This window comes from Myotis myotis, unplaced genomic scaffold (genome assembly GCF_014108235.1).
Source record: "Myotis myotis isolate mMyoMyo1 unplaced genomic scaffold, mMyoMyo1.p scaffold_m19_p_2, whole genome shotgun sequence".
Lineage (NCBI taxonomy): Eukaryota > Metazoa > Chordata > Mammalia > Chiroptera > Vespertilionidae > Myotis > Myotis myotis.
This window is the reverse complement of record NW_023416324.1, coordinates 150,457,395-150,480,015: the sequence shown is the minus strand read 5'-3', so window position 1 is coordinate 150,480,015 and position 22,621 is coordinate 150,457,395. Positions and strand designations below refer to the sequence as shown.

The 22,621-nt window shown below is 41.6% G+C and overlaps 1 protein-coding gene across 2 annotated transcripts; it reads right to left on the bottom strand.

Annotated features, from left to right (window-relative positions):
• GTPBP8 (GTP binding protein 8 (putative)) lies at positions 1–19,764 on the bottom strand. Of its 2 annotated transcripts, XM_036349820.1 has the most exons (6): positions 19,390–19,763; positions 14,224–14,322; positions 11,101–11,231; positions 10,140–10,239; positions 8,062–8,180; positions 1–632 (listed from the first exon to the last, which is right to left on the bottom strand). In XM_036349820.1, the coding sequence occupies exons 1-6, from the start codon at positions 19,726–19,728 to the stop codon at positions 557–559; spliced, it is 864 nt and encodes a 287-aa protein (XP_036205713.1). In that variant the 5' UTR covers positions 19,729–19,763; the 3' UTR covers positions 1–556. The 2 variants fall into 2 exon arrangements, with proteins under 2 accessions (XP_036205713.1, XP_036205714.1); XM_036349821.1 differs by lacking the exon at positions 14,224–14,322 and having other exon boundaries at positions 19,390–19,764.
• Positions 19,765–22,621: the final 2,857 nt, after the last annotated feature.

The following is a 22,621-nucleotide window of genomic DNA, read 5'->3' as shown; positions in this document are numbered from 1 at the left end:
GTGCGAGTGGGGCCAGCGCCGTCAGTGCGTGGGAGTGGTGGCAGCAGGAGCAGGGCTGCCGACAGGGGACCAGGGGCCATGGCGGGAGGGGCCGAGCTGAGGCGCAAAGGATGGGCTGAGACTTGCCCCTGTGCCTATCGCAGCCTCAGCCCACAGTTCCTCTCAAGGTTCATGAATTTGTGCACTGGGCCCCTAGTATATACATAATAGACATTTTTAAAAAGATGAACCCAATAAATAACATGGCAAACCTTTTTCTACACAGTAGTAAATAGATTTTCATCTTATGGACTTCTATATGTTGCTCTTGTTTGTCAGTTTGTTAAAATAGGAAAAACTGCTAGTATCTGTTCTAATGAACTGCATAATTCAATCATCTATAAACCCTTCTTCCCCCAGGCACAAAGTCATTCTTGCTTTGAGAAGATGTAGGTTTTAAAGCTGAACTGAACCTCTGCAAATTGTAGATATGCAACATTTAAAACAATGTTGAAATGCTTGTGTTTAACTCCAGTTGGCATAAAAAACGTTGAGTCTTCAGCAAAGTTAGATGCCATTAATTAGTCTTAAGATTTCCTGTTATAGTTGCTATAAAGCATCTCAACAGATGGATTCCAGAATAGGTCATAGCACTGTGAAAAGAAAAGAAAAACCATTTTCTTCCTTACTTCACAAGTAGTAACAGATCTGAATTCATCTAACTTAAAAAAACTGTTTACAAACTGAGTTTCATGTATGAAAGAGAACATCTTAAATTGGCCTTTCCTCTTCCTGAGTCTCTAAATCTAGTGCTCCATACTATCTGCTCTATTACCTTCATGATTCTAAAAATTTCACCATTATCTACTATTTTGTTTTTTATTTGTCAGACTAAAAGTTGTTTCTGTTTTTCTATATGGAGAACAATTGACATATACCATTATATTAGTTTCAGATGTATAACATAAAGATTTAATATTTGTATATACTACAAAATGATCACAGTAAGTCTAGTTAACATCCGTCACTATACATAATTACAAAATTTATTTTCTTGTGATGAGGACTTTTAAGATCTGCTCTCAGTAACTTTGAAATATGCAATACAGTATTATTTATAGTCACCATGCTGTATATTACATCCAGGATTTATTTTACAACTGGAAGCTTGTACCTTTTGACCCCCTTCATTCATTTCCCCCACCAGCCATCCCCCTCCTCTGGCAACCACTAATCTCTTCACTTTATCTAGGAGCTTGGTTTTTGTTTTTTAAATTCCATATATAAAGGACATCATATGGTGTTTGTCTCGCTATTTCACTTAGCATGCCTTCAAGGTCCATCCATGTTGTCACAAACGGGCAAGATTTCATTCTTTTTTATGGCCAAAAAGTATCCCACTGTGTATTTAACCACTTTATCTTTATTCATCCACTGACTGACACTTAGGTTGCTTCCATATCCTGGCTATTGAAAAAATGTTGCAGTGAACATGGGGGTACATATATCTTTTCAAATATGTTTTCATGTTCACTGGATAAATATCCAGAAGTGGAATTGCTAGAACAAATGGTGGTTCTATTTTTAAGTTTTTGAGGAACCTCCACACTATTTTACATAATGGCAGTAAAAATTTACAATCGCACTAACAGTGCACAAGAGTTCCTTTTTCCACATCCTTGCCAACACTTACTTCAAGTCTATTTGATAACAGTCATTTTAACAGGCAGGAGGTGATATCTCACTGTGGTTTTGATTTTCATTTCCCTGAAGAATAGTGATGTTCAGCATCTTTTCATGTATTTGTTAGCCGTCTGTATGTCTTCTTCGGAAAAATGTCTCTTCAGATCCTCTGCCCATTTTTAAATTGTATTATTATCTTTTTTGCTATTGAGTTGTATGAGTTCTTTGTGCATTTTGGGATATTAATCCCTTATCAGATATATGATTTATAAATATTTTCTCCCAGTTAGGTAGCCTTTTCATTTTGTTGATGATCTCCTTTGCTTTGTAGCTTTTTAGTTTGATGTAGTCCTATAGTTTATTTTTTTAAAAATATATTTTATTGATTTTTTACAGAGAGGAAGGGAGAAGGAGAGGGATAGAGAGTTAGAAACATCGATGAGAGAGAAACATCGATTCAGCTGCTTCCTGCACACTCCCTACTGGGGATGTGCCCGCAACCAAGGTACATGCCCTTAACCGGAATCAAACCTGGGACCCTTCAGTCTGCAGGCCGATGCTCTATCCACTGAGCCAAACTGGTCAGGGCCTGTAGTTTATTTTTGTTTTTGGAATCAGATCCAACAAATTATCACCAAATCCAATGTCAAGGAACTTACTGCCTATGTTTTCTCCTAAGAGTTTATGGTTTCAGGTATTACATTCAAGTCTTTAATCTATTTTGAGTTAATTTTTGTGTATAGTATATAGTAGTTTAATTTCATTCTTTTGCATGTGGTTGTTCAGTTTTTCCAACACCATTTGTTGAAGAGATTGTCATTTCCCCATTGTATATTCCTGGTTCTTTTGTTGTAAATTAATTGACCATTATGCATGGGCTTATTTCTAGACTCCCTATTCTGTTCTGTTGATCTTTGTGTCTGTTTTTATGCCAATACCATACTGTTTTAATTACTACAGCTTTGTAATATAGTATGAAGTCAGGGAGCATGATGCCTCTAGTTTTGTTTTTCTTTCTCAAGATTGCTTTGGCTATTCAGGGTCTTTTGTGATTCTGTACAAATTTTAGAGTTGTTTGTTCTATTTCACTGAAAAATTCCACTGGAATATCTACCATTTTGCTTTTTATTTCCCAGACTAAACTGTTTGGTCTTTTAGTTTATTCTTTTTATGACAAGATGTAATCACCTTGATAATTTAGACCTTTTCTCATGATTTTTAAACAACTATCATAACCATTATTGTATCTGTTATTTACCTGTTTAGTATATCCATCCATATCCATTCATCTATGTGTCAGCATTAAAGTGACTAGTTGGTTCCTCAGGATATATGGACTTTTATGGAATACATTATGACTTTTATGGATATAGGTATGGTGTATACTTGTATATAAAATAGGTAAATTCTTTTCTCTTGCATTGCTAATTCCCTTCTTGATAAAGTACAGCATTTTGGACTTTTTGACCAAACCTGCCTGGTTCAGAATAGTCCATAATGATTCTTGGATTATAATTGGAGTTATACATATATAGTTTAAAGGACAAATACAAGTTAGATAGTCCACACACTAACTATGACACCTTGAAATCGTTTGAAACATTTGTCAACTCATGATTTTCTTTGTCATTACAATCAGTTCTCATTTGCTTGGAATTTAACTACATAGAAAACCACAGAAGTGATCATACTGTGCCTATTTACATAGTTCTTCTACACCATTTATAACAATAGACTGATCCCAGTATCAATCTTTAGGAGCCTTTCACCATTTATACTTCTCCACTCAGCCGGGGCAGAGTTCAGACATGAAGGTTAGCTTTTGACTTTAGGCTTAAAGGCCAAACCTCTCTGGATTACATGTCTACTCACATTTCCACCTTTCTCCTAACTTATTTTATAATAATTATTCTGTGACGAGTCCAATATCCATCTGGAGGGATGAACTGGGATTTGGTCATGCTAGTAAAAGCAAGGATTATATTTAACTCTACTTTCTAAATTGGGTTTAGAAAACTATAGAGTACAGCCTGCCAATTTCCTTTATGTGGTCACCGTGGTATAGTGAACACTGACGTTCTTGAAAGTCAGTGGGCTCCCGTGTCTCAATTCTTGGACTTTAAGTGCTGTGTGGCTTCTATAGTGTCTTGGTCACCTACAGTGAGTAGTTCAGGGGCAGCAGTCATTCCAGGGTTATGCAGCAGTGAATGCTGGCATATCTAAAGAAGAGAACTTCTGCCCTGGCTGGTATGGCTCAGTTGGTTGGAATGTCATCCCGTACACCAAGAGATGGCAGGTTTGATTCCCGGTCAGGGCACATTACGAGGTGTGGGTTCAATCCCAGGTCGGTGCACATGTGGGAGCCAACTGATCCATGTTTCTGTTTCACATCAATGTTTCTCTCTCCTTCCCTTCCTCTCTCTAAAATCAAATTTTTTAAAAAGTTAAAAAAAGAAAAAAAGAAGGGAATTCCCCTAAAAAGTACTAGGGAATCTGATATTCTGGGTTGTTGGCCTGACCCTACCATTTGCTGACTGACCTTTGACAAGGAAGGAAACTAACATATATTACATTTTGTGTACTAGGTCACAATGCATTTTATTTGATACTTTAAACCACATTTTTACTAGTGAGAAAAGACTCAAAATGAAATAAATTGCTTTAAAATCTATAGCACAGAAATAGAGGAACCATGCAAAACTATGGCCTCACTCTAAGGCTTAGGCTCTTTCTATTATAGCCAATACCTCTTTGAACTCACTTCACTTCTCCGACTTGTAACTGTGAAATAGGAATGTTTACTGTGAGGATCAATTAAGTGTTTTGAATGATCTAGTGTTATAACCTCCCCCACAACCATCAGTTTTCAGATAGTGCTAATTGTTCTTAAGTAGAGCCACAATCTTACTTAGTCTGGTGGCATAGAGCTTATAGCAGTGTGGGACTACTGCTTGATCATTCCCTTGTTTTAAACACTATAATTCTGTTAATGTAGCTCAAAAAAACTGTCAGTTTTTCCCTAGCCCCATTATGTTAATTCAAACTCAGCTTCCGATCAACTGAATTCTTTTTTAAAAAAATGCTATTAGGCATAATTTGCTCATCTTATGTTTATGTTGCCTTTTTAGCTGAATAATCACTTCCTTATTATTAAACTAGAGGCCCAATGCACTAAATTTGTGCAAGAGTAGGCCTTCTTCCCCCGCCCCCCGTGACCCCCCTTCCCCCGGCCCTGCCCAGCTGCCTGCACTGGCTTTCCTCTGGCACCCAGGACCCAGGCTTCCCTCTGGCCACCAGCAAGCACCCTGGACCCGGGCTTCCCTTTGGCCGCTGGCAGGCACCCTGGACCCAGGTTTACCTCGCAGCCCCGGCTTCATCTGGAAGGTCATCCGGTCTAATTGGCATATTTTATTATTATAGACTAGAGGCCCGGTGCACAAAAATTTGTGCACTCGGGGGGGAGGGGGGTCCCTCAGCCCGGCCTGTGCCCTCTCGCAGTCTGGGACCCCTCGGGAGATAACGACCTGCTGGCTTAGGCCCGCTCCCGGGTGGCAGAGGGCAGGCCCAATCCCTAGGTGCAGCCCCTGGTCGGGCTCAGAGCAGGGCTGATTGGGGAGTTGGGGCGCCGCCCCCTGTCATGCACAGAGCAGGGCGGATTGGGAGGTTGTGATGCCACCCTCAGTCACGCTCAGGGTAGGGCCAATTGGGGGGTTGGGGCACCGCCCCATCACACTCAAGGCAGGGTCGATGGGGAGGTTGCGGCGCCACACCATCACACACAGAGCAGGGCCCACCACGGGGGTTGGGGCTCCGTACCCTGTCATGCACAGAGCAGGGCCAATCAGGGGGTTGGGGCGCTGCCCCCTGTCACGCACAGAGCAGGGCCCATCAGGGGGGTTGGGGCTCCGTACCCTGTCACGCACAGAGCAGGGTCAATCAGGGGGTTGGGGAGCTCCCCCCTGTCATGCACAGAGCAGGGCCGATCAGGGGGTTGAGGAGCTCCCCCCATCACTCACAGAGTAGGGCCGATAAGGGAGTTGGGGTACTGCCCCCTGTCACACTCAGGGCAGGGCGGATCAGGGGGTTGGGGCGCCGCCCTCTATCACCCACAGAGCAGGGCCGATCAGGGGGTTGGGGCGCCACCACTCTCACACTCAGGGCAGGGCCGATGGGGAGGTTATGGCTCTACCCTGTCACACACAGAGCAGGGCCCGTGGGGGATGCGGGGGGGGGGGGGGCGCTGCTGCACCTTGTCACACACAGAGCAGGGCCGATCGGGGGTTAGGGCACCGCACCCTGTCACACACAGAGCCGCAGTGCGATCAGGGATTTGGGGAACTCCCCCCTATCAGGCACAGAGCAGGGCTAATCAGGGGGTTGGGGCGCCTTCCCCTGTCACAAACAGAGCAGGGCGGATAGGGAGGTTGTGGGCCCGCCCCCTGTCACACACAGAGCCGCAGGGCGATCAGGGGGTTTTGGCGCTGCCCCCTGTTACACTGATCCCAGTGCCAGGAGGCCTCTCGGCTCTGCTGATCCCAGTGCTGGGAGGCATATTACCCTTTTACTATATAGGATAAAGGCCTGGTGCATGGGTGGGGCTGGCTGGTTTGCCCTGATGGGTATCCTGGATCAGGGTGGGGGTCCCCACTGGGGTGCCTGGCCAGCCTGGGTGAGGGGATGATGGCTGTTTGCAGCTGGTCACACACCCTTCAGGGTGGGGGTCCCCACTGGGGTGCCTGGCCAGTCTGGGTGAGGGGCTGAGGGCTGTTTTCAGGCTGACTGAAGCTCCCAACTGCTCCTTTTTTTCTTTTTTATTCTGGGCCAGCTTTAGCTCTGGCTCCAGCTCTGAGGCCTCTGCTGCTGAAAGAAGGTATCTGGTTTGTTTCGGTCCTATAATCGAAACTCTGAATCAAGTCCAGCTCTGAGATCCTGGTGGGCTGAAAGCAGGTTTCTGGGGTTTTGTTTAGCTTCTATATTTGTTACAATGTTTCTTAAACGACCGGCTCAGAGGCCGGCAAGGCAGGCGGGGAATGTTGGAGTCCTCCGTCACTGAAGCAAGCAAGCCTCATGTTAGTTTCAAGCTGCCTGGCTGCCGGCCATCTTGGCTGGCAGTTAATTTGCATATCTCGCTGATTAGCCAATGGGAAGGGTAGTGGTCGTACGCCAATTACCATGTTTCTCTTTTATTAGATAGGATAGTTATAAAAACAGCTATTTTTCTATGATAATGCTCAGGGCTCTAAGAAGAATTAGGATTTCATTCCTGCCCCGAGGAGTTTCATTGTATATATGGAACATAGACAAATGAACTGGATAAATACTCAAAATTAAGTAAAGGGAGAAGAACATTTTGTTGGAATGAATGAAGAAGGATTTTGACAGGCATGCTCATAATTACAAACAATTTAAATGTGATTTGCATTGGTAGGTAGTAGAATGACCGCTTAATGGACAGTTCCACATATAACTGTTACTTGGTTTCATTCTTTTCTTAAAGCAACTCCCAGTGTCTTTCACAAAGAAGTTAAGAGTATGATTTTCTTACTCAGAGGCGAGGAGGCTGTGTCTCTACAACAGGACAGGTCAGTTACCGTGCCCACGGTACACACTGAAAGTACAAACTCATGCTTCATCGCTAAACCACATCTACTATCTCAAAAACTGCCAGCTCAGGAAATAACCACTCCTTCTGCTACCAATACTTAATTCTAACTTATATGAAGCATTTCTTCTTTACATATGGTCCTTTTAAAGGAATATTTTTATGCCTCATAGCCTAAGTGAGTTTTCTACCATAAAGATAAGTTGTTTTTCTTTGGAACTAAGAAAGGGATGGTAGTATCTTTATTATAATGGTTGTTTAGCTGATTCTAAAAAGGAAAAAGTTTTGCTCAAGCTAGTTTGGCTCAGTGGATACAGCATCGGCCCGTGGACTGAAGGGTCCCAGGTTCAATTCCAGTCAAGAACACATGCCTGTGTTGCAGGCTCAGTCCCCTGTAGGGGGTGTGCAGGAGGCAGCCAATCAATGATTCCCTTCCATCACTGATGTTTCTATTTCTCCCTTCCTCTCTGAAATCAATAAAAATATATTAAAAATAATAATTAAAAAAAAAAGAAGTAAAAAGTTTTTACTTCTGCTGTGGTACAGGGTTGAGCTAGGCTGAGGAAGAAAGAGAATGAAAATGCCTTACCAGGAAGATACAGCAAAATTTGCAGAAGGAAGAAATAAAGGGAAGGAAAAAATAAAAGCACTGATGGGCTGTACAATAAATCTTAGCTAAGTGCATAGTCTTCCAAACTTTCCTAATTTTAGTCAAAAGGCTGAGAAATGACAAGAAACATTGATTTAATACTAAAAGTTGATAGTATATAAAGCTATAAAAACAATGCAACTCTTACCTTACAGGAAACAACTGAGGAAAACATCCTTGTGTTTTAGTGTCAACAAATTTCTGGATCTCGAGCACCTGTTTTAAAAGAAGTCCCTTGGAAGGTTTGTCAATTTTTGTTAACACCATCTGCAAAAATACAAATGACTAAATGAGTTAATGTATGCAATTTATAAAGCATACACTACGTGCTTGCTGTTTAATTAATGGTGCTTTAACTACACAGGACTATACTATCTTTAATTCAAAATCAGTGAAAAGGACCCTGAAGCCATATTTGCAACTACCATAAACCAAATGTTTCATATCATCACTCTGTATCTGTGATCAAAGATATATGTTAGTATTATTGGGTTGGGTTGATTTATATAAAAATCGGCAATTTATAATCATTTTTGACATACAAAATGGTTCCATCTCACATGTAACCTAAAGAAAAAATTAGAAATCCAGCTATTTGTAGGTTGTATCCACTACTCCAAGTTTTATATAATTACATTCCAAGTAAGCCTAGAACTTACTAGGCTTACTAGTAAATAATAACACTGAATAATTTACTTATTCAAAGACAATTACATACTAGAGGTAAGGCCAAGGCATGGCTGATTATAAAATCAATTAAAAAGTAAAACTTTGATCTATCAGATTTCCTTGGGGAGTTTCTATAAAATTAAATTTCCTGACTCATCATTCATACTTTTCAATTATAAAAATGTAAATTGGCAGAGGGAATGAGAAGCAAAAAGTGTGTGGTTTCTAATGACCTGTGAAACTCGCCAAATGGGAGTCTTTCCTTATAAAGGCAAATGCTGATATTTAAAAGGAAACATAATTCCTCTAATACAAACTCTTTTTCAAAAAGGAAAGTTATATTTCTTTAAAGTTAAAACTGAAGAAAATATATGATTTCATAAACTGATACCTATGATACCAAATCAGGAATATTATCACTTAAAAAAAACCAAGTCTGGCATTACTTAGGCATTTTTACTTTGTAGATTAAGTTCATCAACCCTTCGGCTCCTCAAAACTGTAGGTTATCACTAATGTTTCAAAGGCTTTGCAAACCTGAAGAATTCCATAATTATAACAATACAAAAAAGTTTCTGACTACTAATGGTTTGACTTGCATTACACTCCAGTATTACATTTTAGTAGGTGTCTCACTTTTTTTTTTATTTTTATTTTTTTGTAATATATTTTATTGATTTTTTACAGAGAGGAAGGGAGAGAGATAGAGAGTTAGAAACATCGATGAGAGAGAAACATCGATCAGCTGCCTCCTGCACATCTCCTACTGGGGATATGCCCGCAACCCAGGTACATGCCCTTGACCGGAATCGAACCTGGGACCTTTCAGTCCGCAGGCCGACGCTCTATCCACTGAGCCAAACCGGTTTTGGCTGTCTCACTTTTTTTTAAGACCAAATTTTAGCCAATGGGTTCTTCACTTTTCCTTAGGAACTTTAAGAGTGCTACTTTATTTGTAAAACTCACAAAGCAAAATGAATATGTATACCAACCTACTAATCAGTATTCCAGTATAAAGCAAATAATAGAACACTGGTAAGATTTTCCCAGAAGAAATCCTGTGTTCTTTAAGAATACAGTATAAAAATCCTACTGTGTGTGCTGGAGCCTGTTATGTTCTTGTAATGGTTCTTAAATTCCAAATTAGTTTAACAAATTTTCAGTTGCAGTTTTATTTACATACTGTTAAGTACTATCTGCCAAACTGCTGTTAAAAGAGCTGCTAACATTTTGGACAAATATTCACATTGCCATTAAAATACAAAACAAAAACAACATCATAAAGAAAAGCACCTAGGAGCACTAAATAAAAGCTTTAAAAAACTACTTTGACTATACTTTTGAAAACTTAAAAAGCTGAGAAAAGGAAAAGAGAATAAAAGTAGTACAGTATTTATTTTATTAATGGCTAACAATGGTAAAGATTATACAAAAGGTACTCCTTTATCTCTTGAAGAGGTAAAACTTACTTATTCATTAAAAAGACACACACACACACACACACACACAACCAGTATGTATTTCTAATTGTAACCAGGATTCAAAAGAAATACTTACTACATAAGGTAATGCAAACTCTTCACACATTTCTATAGCAATATTGTCTGCTTTCTGAATTCCGACAACACTATCCACTAACAAAAATGTTCTCAGCAAACTGTAAGAATGCAGAAATAAAGATTAATGGCAATATAAAATTCATTCCTTCCTCCCTCCCCGCCCCTCAAGCTATAATAATAAATTTTCCTTTGATTGATTTTCAATCCAAATTTAAAAACATTTTTAGGCAAAAGGAATTCTCAGTTCACCAGGTCCATCCTACAGTACAATAGTTAACTAAATATTAATTTATTTCAGTAGGATGTATTGCACATGACTCTATACTTGGAATTGGATACAAAGGTGAGTAAGCCCCTTCCTCTAAAAGCCTGAACTCTAGTGAAAGAAAGAGACAAGTATAAATACCTTGTATAAATATCTCATATTAATTTCTATGTAAAACCACAAGAAAGATACTTAACACTTCTTTATACTTCAAAAGTTTAACATAAATTTTCCTATATATGTGCAAAGCTTGAAATACTTGCCCACCTAGGAAGACCATAAAAGGTAACATTTGCAAAGGATGTGATGTCAGGAGTACTTTAAGAACAATTAGAATTTACAAAATCTGTTTATATTTAGTAAATACCACATTAACCAACAATTTTCATTTTCAAAATTAGCCGTCTAAGAGTTTGGTATAAAAACATTAGTAAACTCTGCTGAAGTACCCTTTGTAGTCTCAATTTAGAAAAACACTTGAACTTCAGATTAAGCTAACCTACAGGAAATAAACAAAGCATGCAGTAAATACCTTGATTGTAAATGCTGTGTTGCAGAATATTATGAGAATAAAATGGACTTTCTAAAAGTCATTTGATAAAACTGAAGTGGTCATCACGTGTAGAATGCTCTATTACCAAAAATATGCTTTTGGTTTAAATGTATAGCTATTATAAAGCATTTTTCCCCTTACTTCTTTCGTTCTTTTAGATAGGTCTCTACCATATCAACAAAATCTTCAGGTGCTCGATAGCCATAACCTGGCATGTCCACCAATGTAAAATATTTTCCAACTTTGAAAAAATCCATTTTCTTTGTGTGCCCCTGATAAAATAAATAGAAAAAAGTGAAAACTTTCTTCAACTATGTTCAGTATATATTTTATACCTCAAAATATTTTCTATTCAATCATATTTATTAACATGTATAAATATTCTGTAAATAATCCCAGCTATGCTGATAAACAGGAAAAGAAGGTAAAGCTCTGGCTGGTGTGGCTAGAGCACCAGCCTACCCACTGGAGGGTCACAGGTTCAATTCCAAGGTCAAGGGTGCATACATTTGTTGTAGGTCTGATCCCTGTGCAACCAATTGATGTTTCTCTCTCTCTCTTACTCCCCTTTCCCTTCCACACTCTCTAGGATTGATGGAAAAAATATCCTCACTTCTTGGGTAAGGATTAAAAAAAATAAAACTAAAAAGATAGAAGTGGCTGGAGATATGCTTAGATACTACTTCCCTCCAATTCATAATTTTAAGATAATAATTATGACTTAAGAAGAACTTTAGATTCCATATTAGAAATATGTAGGCAAAATATTTTGGAGTCTTTCCTATTTCATTAGTTCTCAGTAAAAAAGTTAACCTGGTGTGAGTGTACTAGTCAATATTCTCTGATGAGTAATATATCTCAAATAAATGAATTTGGCACAGGTTAAATTAAATACTGTTAGTCATACAACCATAAAACCTAGATGTAAACCTGATAGTTTATTATGCCTAGACTAGAGGCCCAGTACAGGAAATTCGTGCACTCAGAGGGGGGGTCCCTCAGCCCAGCCTACACCCTCTCGCAGTCTGGGAGCCCTCGGAGGATGTTCAACTGACGGCTTAGGCCCGCTCCATCAGTCGGACATCCTTAGCACTGCCGCGGAGGTGGGAGGGGCTCCTGCCACTGCAGCTGAGCTCGCCAGCTGTGAGCCAAGCTTCTGGCTGAGTGGCGCTCACCCTGTGGGAGCGCAATGACCACCAGGGTGCAGCTCCTGCAATTTAGTGTCTGCCCCCTGGTGGTCAGTGCACGTCATAGCGACCTGTCATTCTGCTGTTTGGTCAATTTGCATGTTAGCCTTTTAATATATAGGATGGTCTTTGATTACCTCCCACCCACCCACCCACCATCAGGGCCAGGGAGGGACTGCGGGAGGGTTCCAGGGCATGTCCGGCCCGTCTCGCTCGGTCCCGATCGGCCGGACCCCAGCAGCAAGCTAACCTACTGGTCGGAGCATCTGCCCCCTGGTGGTCAGTGCACGTCATAGTGAGTGGTTGAGCGGCCTTAGCATATCATTAGCATATTACACTCTGATTGGTTGAATGGCTGACCAGCCGGCTGGATACTTAGCATATTAGGCTTTTATTATATAGGATTACCGCTTCCTTAAAATCAACATGTTTTGCATGTTTCATTGGATGGGTTTAAGTGCTTTCACTAAACCATTTTTTAAAAAGCATGTACAACACTATTAAACATCTGTGAAACTAATATTTATGTCAGGATAAGTGGATTATTCAAGATTTTATCTCTATGGGCATTTATTAATCAGAAAAGGAAAGATTAAGATAAATAAGCAGTCAACTGTTTGGAACTTAGAACAAATATTTTCAGAAGAAAGGTGTTATAAATGGTGCTTAGGTTCCCAGTCACTATGTATCAGTAAGAAAATGATTTTAGAATTATAGATGAGGAATGTCAAAAATACATTTCTTGCATTGTCCTCTCATAGCAGGAACCAAACACCCTGCCTATAAGAGAGAGTTTAGCTGTGTTATCTGGTGAGGCAGGGCAGGAGAATTAACGAATGACAACAATCATCAGTGACAGAGCCAGGGAATCAGCTTTATGAAGAAATTAGAAGCAAGAGAGGACTAGTGAAGTCTCTTGGAAGAGTTCCAATGCAAAGAAAGAGGGCAGTGAGCACTGGGTTGGTGGGAATGTTTTGCCATGGATAGATAGTAAGGTGAGAGGAACTGGGGGAAGTACTGAAGTGCTTAGATATTGGTAGTCTGCATCATGGAGAAGGAAATAGAGGAAATTAGAAAATGACAGAAAGCATGTAGGACATGCAGACTGGCTGGGATAATAAGCACATAATTTGGCCCGGAGTAGACTGGGATTTGCCTGATTGGTGTATATGTGTGAGTTAGCAAAGTATAAAAGATTACAGGGAGAAAAAAACATAAAAAAAACATACAACTGTTTCCTCTGAAATCAATGTAGAACTAAGATGATCATTCTTGAAAGCAAATCTCTCTATATATACTAGTAAAAGCCTAAACAACCGTTTGACCGGTCGCTATGTGCACTGACCAGCAGGAGCGCTGCTCAGCTGACCAACAGGTGACAGACACCAGGCGCATGGCTGGCAAGCACAGCTGTGGTGGCACAAGCCTCTCCCATGGACACTCCCCCTGCACGCCCCTCCCCCATCTGGACCGGGACTATGGTCGGGACCAGCATTGGGACTGACTGGGCGCTAGCCCGTGGACGCTTTTCAGTCATGGGCACACCAGTATCGCCCTAGAATGGGCATGCAGAGACTGCAGTAGAGTGGCAGTGAGCCCACTGAGTGGTGGCGGCAGGTGCAGCGGGCGTGGGATGAGCGGGAGCCGTGCGGCACCTGGCCCAGGCTTGGGCTCTTCCCCAGCTGCCTGCCCCTTCACACACTACTACATCCCTCGGGGGATGTTGGACTGCTGGCTTTGGCCCGATTCCTGCAGGCCACGCCAAGGACCTCACCAGTGCACGAATCCGTGCACTGGGCCTCTAGTATAGAATAACAAAAGAACAACTCTTTGGAAAAGATTTTGACCAAGGAAGATTTCCTCAAGATACTGGCAAGACTACTAAAATAAATCCAGACACATTTCCTTTCCTTTAAAGAAATACAAAGGCATTGATGTAATCTCTTACTTTACTACTTGTTTGAAAGAAATCACTTTTCTAGAAACTTGGCTATTATCATTTCTTGTATTCCCCCAACACTTTATTCATCTTCGTCAATTGAGAGGTAGTTCCAACAGATTTGAAATTTCAACATACCGGGGTTTTGGAGACTCTGACTTCAACCTCTGGAGCCAATGAAAACAAAGCCTTTATTAGAGAGGATTTTCCAACATTGCTTCTGCCTATAAAACACACCTTATACACAAAAAAGAGAAGGGAAGCTGGGTGAAAAGGGTGAAGGAATTAAGCAAAAGAAAAAACCCAAAACAACAAACTCATAGACACAGACAATAGTATGGTGATTACCAGAGGGAAAGGGAAATGGGGGGAGTTGGAAGAGGGTAAAGGAGGGATAAACGGTGATGGAAGGAGACTGGACTTTGGGTAGTGAACAGATAATACAATATACAGATGATATTTATATATCTCTATATATAAAAGCCTAAGCGACCATTACAACCAAATGACGGGTCGACCAGTTGCTATGATGCGCACTCAGACGCTCAACGCAGGAGCTACCCCCTGGTGGTCAGTGCGCTCCCACAGCCAACCCCCCGTGGCTGGCCAACCTTCCCTGGTCCCTCCCTGTGGCTGGCTAACCTCTCGTGGTCCCTCCCCCTGGCAGGCAGGTCCTGATTGGGACTTCGGGACTGGGTGAGATGGCCCCAATTGGCCCTGATCACCAGCCAGGCCTAGGGACCCTGCCTGTGCACAAGTTCATGCACTGGGCCTCTGATATTATAGAATTGTACACCTGAAACCTATATAATTTTATTAACCAACTGGAGGCCTGGTGCATGAAAATTCATGCACTCAGGGGGAGTCCCTCAGCCTGACCTGCGCCTTCTCGCAGAGCAGGAGCACTCGGGGGATGTCCGATTGATTGGCTCTGTGGGAGGCGACCTGCGGGCCCATCAGGGGACAGCGCTGGCTGGCGAGCAGATGACCCCGTCCCCCATCGCCCTGCCGCCACAAGTGGCCTTCCTCTGTGGGAGGCGACTGGCGGGGCAATCGGGGGACGGCACCAGCTGGTCAGTGGCCAGCCCGCCCCCTGATCACCCCTGCCACCACCTGTCACTGCTGCCCCCCCCATTGCCGTCCCCTCCCTCTGCCCACTGGCACCTCCTTGGCTGGCCTGGCACTGCCCACTCGCTGGTTCCACCCCCCGCCAACCAGTCATTCTGCTGTTCGGTCGATTTGCATATTAAGCTTTTATAATATAGGATGTCATCCCAATAAATTAAAAAAAAACTTTAAAGAAGAAAATTTTTTAAAGAAGAAAGAGAAAACTCAATTTTTTAATTGAGTACTAGCTTAATATATAAATTTATTATGATGTATTAGCTGCAAAAACCTGTCAAGCTATTCACTCCTGCCCCGCCATAATACAGATGATAAAATGAGGTAGAAAGAGGTTAAATAACTGGCCCAAAATTATACAGTTAGAAAGTAAGAGTTGAAATTTGAACTCAGACATCTATATCCAGAAGCTGTGCTTTTAATTACACTATGCTACTCAAGAATATTTGCAACATTTATTAAGCATCCTACATTTACAAAGTTTTTTGAAAATAGAACCACATTTCCCCACAAACTTTCAGAGTACAATGTAATTAAGAGGTTATTCCTTTCTCTTGAAATCTCTTCTTCCAATTAAGCTTTTCTCCTTTAGTGCTCTATACTATAGTCAGCTCAGGGCACACATAAAGTAATTACTAAAATTCTGTAACACACCAAAAAATACATATTACTTTTTGCTAATTGGACCAAAAAAAAAAGTATAATTTTGATTCATTCACTCCAGATAGCTATTGTGTTGGCTGTTGTCATTTTTTAATTTGAGAATCTAAGGGAAAAGAGGTCAGTGCCCCTGACTAGTCAGGTATTATATGTTTTAAAAATTCTTGTAGCTCACTGGTTGAAAATCACTGCTCTATAGTGTAGAAAGGAACAAAATATTCCTGATAGTAACCATTAATATACATGGCTCTGCTTTCTAACATGGTATTAAAGAGGGTACAATACCAATCAGTGGTTCTAAATGAGGGCGTGTTTTGGAAATTTGTGAGAAAGTTTTTGATTATCAATATGATCAGATGGCATTTAGTAGACAGGGGTCAGGGATGCTATATATTGTGCAAAACTGTGGTCAGTCCTTCAAAATGAATTGATCTGAATCCTGCTTAAATTTCAAATGCTCTGCCAGATCAAATCCAAAGATAATCTACAGATAATAAAATTGAATTTTAATAAAACTGAATTTTAAAAAACAAATACTCAAAAAGTCCAATAATTTAAAAGCAATGCTATCTCAAAATTATTAAATGATATATATGCTCTTAAATTATAGTAGTTCTAAATATATTCGAAGAACATTTTCAATGCAGTGGTACAGTTACTACAAATACAGCGGATCCCTGAATAACATCCTTTCCTTCATGGTCGTTTTGTTATAAAGTTGATAAGAGAGAGAAAAAATCAATTCATGGGCAGGGTCACTGACTGTGTGGAGTTTGCATGCTCTCCCCATGTTTGTGTGGGATTCCTCCGGGTACTCCCACGTCCGTAAGATGTGCACATTAGGCGATCCTGCGAGTGAGTCTACAGTGTACCACTCTGAGTGAGTGTGGGTGTGTGTGAGCGAGCCCGGCATGGCTTCCTGTCCAGGGCTGGTTCCTGCCTGGCATCCTGAGCTGCCAGCAGAAGCTCTGGCAGTTACCCTGAACTGGAATAAATAGGTTGGAAAACAATTACCTTACTTGTTTTTAGTACTCATTCTTAAATGTATGTATAGTTCACTTTTATTTCAATGTTTAATATTATAAATGTTTTGGGTCTTTATTTAGATGTTAGGTAATGTCTTGGGGACCAGAAATATGCCATAGGAACTTAGCACTCGTTTGTATCAATTAGCCTTTGGTAAAACTGATTTCGTTATAGTTATGTTGCTTAAAGTCTGTTTCCAAGACACTGTCACAATCACGGAATGTCACTAAAGTTGTTTTAAAAAATCTGCATTATTGCTGCCAGCTGGCGTGGCTCAGTGGTTGAACATTGACCTATGAACCAGAAGGTCACCGTTCGAGTCCCAGTCGGGCCTGTGTGTCCCCAGTTACAGGTTCGATCCCCAGTGTGGAGAGTGCAGGAGGCAGCTTTAGTGACATTCAGTGATTTTTCTCTCATCATTGATGTTTCTATCTCTCTCTCCCTTCCTCTCTGAAATCAATAAAAAAATAGTATTTTTTTAAGTCGACATTATTACAATCTATGTATCATTTTTCTACACATGACAGGAAATTTAGATTGGGTGAAAATTAGATATTGACAATGATCACAACATTTCATATTCTTTTCATTTTCTTCACTTTGTTTTCCTAACTTCACTGTGTGGCCCTAGCTGGTTTGGCTCAGTGGATAGAGTGTTGGTCTTGGGACTGAAGGGTCCTGGGTTCGATTCTGGTGAAGGGCGCATGACCAGGTTGTGGGCTTGATCCCCAGAAGGGGGCGTGCAGGAGGTGGCCAATCAATGATTCTCTGTCATCATTGATGTTTCTATCTCTCTCTCCCTCTCCTTTCCTCTCTGAAATCAAAATTTAAAAAAAATTATTAAAAAAACTAGTGGCCTGGTACACGGATTCATGCACATTGAAAGGAAATTAATTAGAAGAAATATTTTAATATCGCTATTCGCCATTTCTCTGTAATAGGTGTCAACCAAATTCACGATTGACAATAACAGATAGAAGCATATGCATGCAATTGGCGCCAGTGAGAGCTTTATATGTATCACACATATGCGAGTCAACATTTATTTTTATATTTATTTATTTATTTAAACGTTTATTTTTTTATTTTTCTAGATATATTTTATTGATTTTTTTTGCAGAGAGGAAGGGAGAGGGATAGAGAGTTAGAAACATCAATGAGAGAGAAACATCGATCAGCTGCCTCCTGCACATATCATACTGGGGATGTGCCCGCAACCATGGTACATGCCCTTGACTGGAATCGAACCTGGGACCCTTCAGTCTGCAGGCTGACACTCTATCCACTGAGCCAAACCAGTTAGGGCAAGTTTAACGTTTATTTTTAAATTGCCAGTGTGTGTCATATGTACCGACTGGCCGGTAGGATGGATGTATGGTTGGTCATTAGCCTTTTATATATACAGAATATGTACAGATAATAGTAAATAACTTCAATTTGCGGATGAAAAAGGGCCACATACTAAGCTGATTAGCTCAGAGAAGGCCTGCCTGGCCGTCTTGCAAACTCAGGGACCTAAGTCACAGAGGATGGTCTGAAATTAAACTTTAAGTTGACAGCAGTTTTTGGTGGATAGTCATGTCCTAACCCGGTGTCATCCCTGACAAAGATCAACTCTGACCTTAACTGAGCCTATGTCTTTCTGCACCTAAGACAGTGGTTCTCAACCTGTGGGTCCCGACCCCTTTGGCAGTCGAACGACCCTTTCACAGGGGTCGCCTAAGACCATCCTGCATATCAGATATTTACATTACGATTCATAACAGTAGCAACATGACAGTTATGAACTAGCAACGAGAATAATTTTATGGTTGGGTCACAACATGAGGAACTGTATTTAAAGGGCCAGAAGGTTGGGAACCACTGACTAAGAAACCATACCTCTGGAACGTCAGGGTAACTTGTAACTTGCCTTTTTTCCTGCCTCCTCAGGGCACAGCCAGTGTGCCTTGGCTGTTATTATGTGTTAACTGTTGGCTGTCAGCTATCCTGTGCCCACCCGAGTAAAAGCAGCACGTGTCTCTCACTTCACTTTCCTCCAGTCCCAGGGGTCTCTGCTCTGCCTTCTCCCACCGCCCCCATCTACCACCGGTGGACTCAGGTAGCCCACTGAGGGCTCCTCCTTAGGCTGCAATGTATAAAACAAGGTGAAAAACTGCCTTTCTCAGGAGCGTTACCTCAACACATTGCTATTCTGCTTCTTCCCGGCAACTGTTCACAGTTTGGCTGAAACTCTCAGAAACTCTTCACAGGCTTGAATGTTTCGTACGTTAACAAATTAAATAGGAAAACATTACAAGGATAATTTTTTGAACACTTAAATTTTGTCTTTGAAACCTGTTAAAGTCTCCTATATTCATTACCGAAGTAATTAAAACTAGGCTTGCTTATTTAGTTAAAACAGTTGAATGCGTCCACAAAGTTAGAAAGCCTCTCCCGCTCGGTGACCACAAAACCCCTTCCCCAGCCTCCAGCCCGGGCGGGCAGCGCGCTCACCTCCGGGCGGGGGAGGTCGGGGGCGTGGTCCAGGCGCACCGCCGAGCTGACGTACTCGATGCGGTGCCGCGGAGTGGCCTTGAAGAAGCTCTCCGCCCTCGCGATGGCCTCCAGGCTCGGGTCAAAGATCCTCAGTTGCAGAAGGTCGGGCTTGGCGTCAGGGAGGAGATGCCGCTGAAGTTCCTGTAATGGGAACACGAGCTTCGTCAGTTCCATTTTGGGCAGCTGCAGAACCTCCGTGAAGGCGTGAGACTTGCTGTAAGCTCGGCTCAAGCGCCCCAGCGCGGCGGGCATCTCAATGAGCCTTCCCATGCCGGGCAGTAGCCCGGGCGCCGCCATGTTTCTCTCCCAGAAGCCCCCGCAGCAGGACCTCCTGCCTAGCGTGTGAGCTGCGCGTGCGTGACCCCGTCCCTCTACGCCTGCTGGGAATTGTAGTCTCCTGTGGCCTCTCCTTCTGGTCCTGAGGTCTGCCTGGAGTGAGCTGGAGGCAGGCCGTGTGTGGGAGGGGAGCAATACCCCAGGCGCAGTTCACACCTTGATGACGTGCCTTTGACTTGTTTGCCGCTGTGGGAAGACTGTTGACTGATTTCCAGTAGTCAAAAGACACATCTGGCTGTGTGCCCTTAAGACTCAAGGGAAGAAGAGAACGTGTGAAGTTGTGGTAGATTTCAGGCCCGTTTACTCTTCACAGTTTCGGATTGTCTCACAGATCTTTGACGACGTACACATCGCTGGGAAAAACAGTTTTGCACACAAAAGGGCTGATGACAAAGTGGTTGAAACGCCATCTGGTTTACAGGGAAGAGACAGTTTATATTTGCGCCCTCTCTTTAGCTGCAGGAAGTGCTACTACATTTTCGAGATGCCTTACAGAATAAAAGCAAAAACAGTTTTGCACAGGTGTCACAGAGTAGTTTCATGGAAGTTACATAGGGACAACTTATTTAAAAAGTTTATTCTCAAAGCAATTCAAACTCATCAGCGCGGGAATGGGAGATACATGCATCACGATGAAATGAATACCTAAAAAGTATTCCTGCTTAAAAAAACTATATAAGTCTTCAGAAACATCAGCACCAAACAGCAGAGCAATCTTAATGCAAGCCTCTGGAGCGATTCTCTAGGGCAGTGGTCAGCAAACTCATTAGTCAACAGAGCCAAATATCAACAGTACAACGATTGAAATTTCTTTTGAGAGTCAAGTTTTTTAAACTTAAACTATATATTAGGTACATTGTTATTAACTTAATTGGGGTACTCCTATGGCTTAGGAAGAGCCACACTCAAGGGGCCAAAGAGCAGCATGTGGCTCGCGAGCCGCAGTTTGCCGACCACGGCTCTAGGTTGTTAGGGGACTAATCAGGGCAATTCTTGAGTGAATGTCATACAAAAATTAGTGAACAAGACCAATGACTTCTACAGTAGTCTGACCTGCTGCTGGCCGCCTTATTTTTAATCTTTGCATTAGGCTTTTAGGCTTCCTTCCTTCCCCTTGCATCCCCATGATAAAACACTATATTGTAAACACCCAGATATTTTGGATACATTTATTATTGTGTGTGTATGTGTATTTAACTCAAAATACTGTTCCAAATCCTCCTGCCTTTCAACAGTATATTTAGAAGTCTTTCTATATCAGCATATCCTGACCTACATGATTGTTTTTAATGGAGGCATATCATTTTATTTATTTCCCCATAGTCCGATTGATCACTGATTAGATTTTGTTATTAAACACAGTGCTTCAGTGAACACTCATAAATAAATTACCTTTGCACAATTGTGAGTGTGGAATAAATTTCTTGAAGAGGATTTGAGGGTATTGGATATGTGCACTTATACTTTAATAATTCTATTGAAAAATATCCTCTGAAGGAATTGTTCCAAATTACTCCCTAATAATAAATGACCGGTGTGGCTCAGTTGGTTGGACATCTTCCCATACACCAAAAAGTTGCCGGTTCAATTCCTGGCATATAGCTGGGTTTCGGTCTCAATCCAAAGTTTGAGGAGTCAAATAATACATTGGAAATAAATATAACAAGGAAAACCACGTAATTTATTTAATCATCCCCTTTTCCTCCTTCACTCTATTTTTTCAAGTATCCATGTAAATAGGCATTGGGAGTCAGGATGTTGCCTTCTGGGTTTTAGGGCTGAGACTCAGAATAGGATTTAAGTCCTAGTGGGGGAAGGGAGTGTGGATTGGACATCCAAGCAGCTATTCAGTCATGCAGACTGTGTAAACATAATGAGGATGTGAGATGGGGTTTGACTTAAGAAGGGCATTTGAGCACTCCTCCCAAAGCACTGCAGAAAACCCACCCTTGGTCTAGTGCAGTGGTCGGCAAACTGTGGCTCGCGAGCCACATGCGGCTCTTTGGCCCTTTGAGTGTGGCTCTTCCACAAAATACCACATGCGGGCGCGCATGTACAGTGCGATTGAAACTTTGTGGCCCATGCGCAGAAGTCAATATTTTGTGGAAGAGCCACACTCAAGGGGCCAAAGAGTCGCATGTGGCTCGCGAGCCGCAGTTTGCCAACCACTGGTCTAGTGCCTCAGCAGGGAGGTCAGGATGTACTTTGATAAACTGGTAACCAGGGGAGGTCAATACATTCAATATATAACTTGAGAAGTTACTTTACACACATTCTTCAGAATCAGAATCAACTTTTAATGCTGAAATCTGACCTAAATGCCATAGTTACACTCTGTCATGTTCATCTAATGAGAATGGGAGGAACAAAGGTAGAACAGTGGTGGGGTCTTACCATTAGGACATGATCATTTCAGTTCCTTGAGTAATGTCTGCCTCCATAATGAATGGTCACTGGGTCAAGAGTGATCTCAATATACATCCAGGTCCTATAAGTATCAAGTTTATGGAATCCATGTACGACATGAAAGCAAATGTAGACCTGGATAGGTAAGCAGAATCAGGGACATCAGAGAGTCAGCAAGCATAGCATGCACAGATTAACTCTCATCCTATTCTAGAAATGCTCTGACAGAAACAAGATTCTGGGAAAAGTTACTTCTAGATGCAGAGAAGTAATGGATTAGATCTCAGTAATTTACAGAAGACCCTCTCCTATCATAAATTTCTGCTTCTTTTAACAACATTTATTAACATTTATTGAGTACGGGCTATGCCAGAATTAATCTGGGTGCCAGGAATAAAATACAAGAAAATCATGGTCACAATCTAATTGGACCTCAAACTCTTGTATT

Excerpts from the sequence above, each read along its gene's own strand:
- GTPBP8 (XM_036349820.1), bottom strand. The coding sequence starts at position 19,728 with ATGGCGGCGCCCGGGCTACTGCCCGGCATGGGAAGGCTCATTGAGATG. Across the intron at positions 14,323-19,389 it reads CCGACCTCCCCCGCCCGGAG|GTGTGTTTTATAGGCAGAAG; the intron begins GTGAGCGCGCTG and ends TTTGTGTATAAG. Across the intron at positions 10,240-11,100 it reads TATCTAAAAGAACGAAAGAA|TTTGCTGAGAACATTTTTGT; the intron begins GTAAGGGGAAAA and ends GCATTCTTACAG.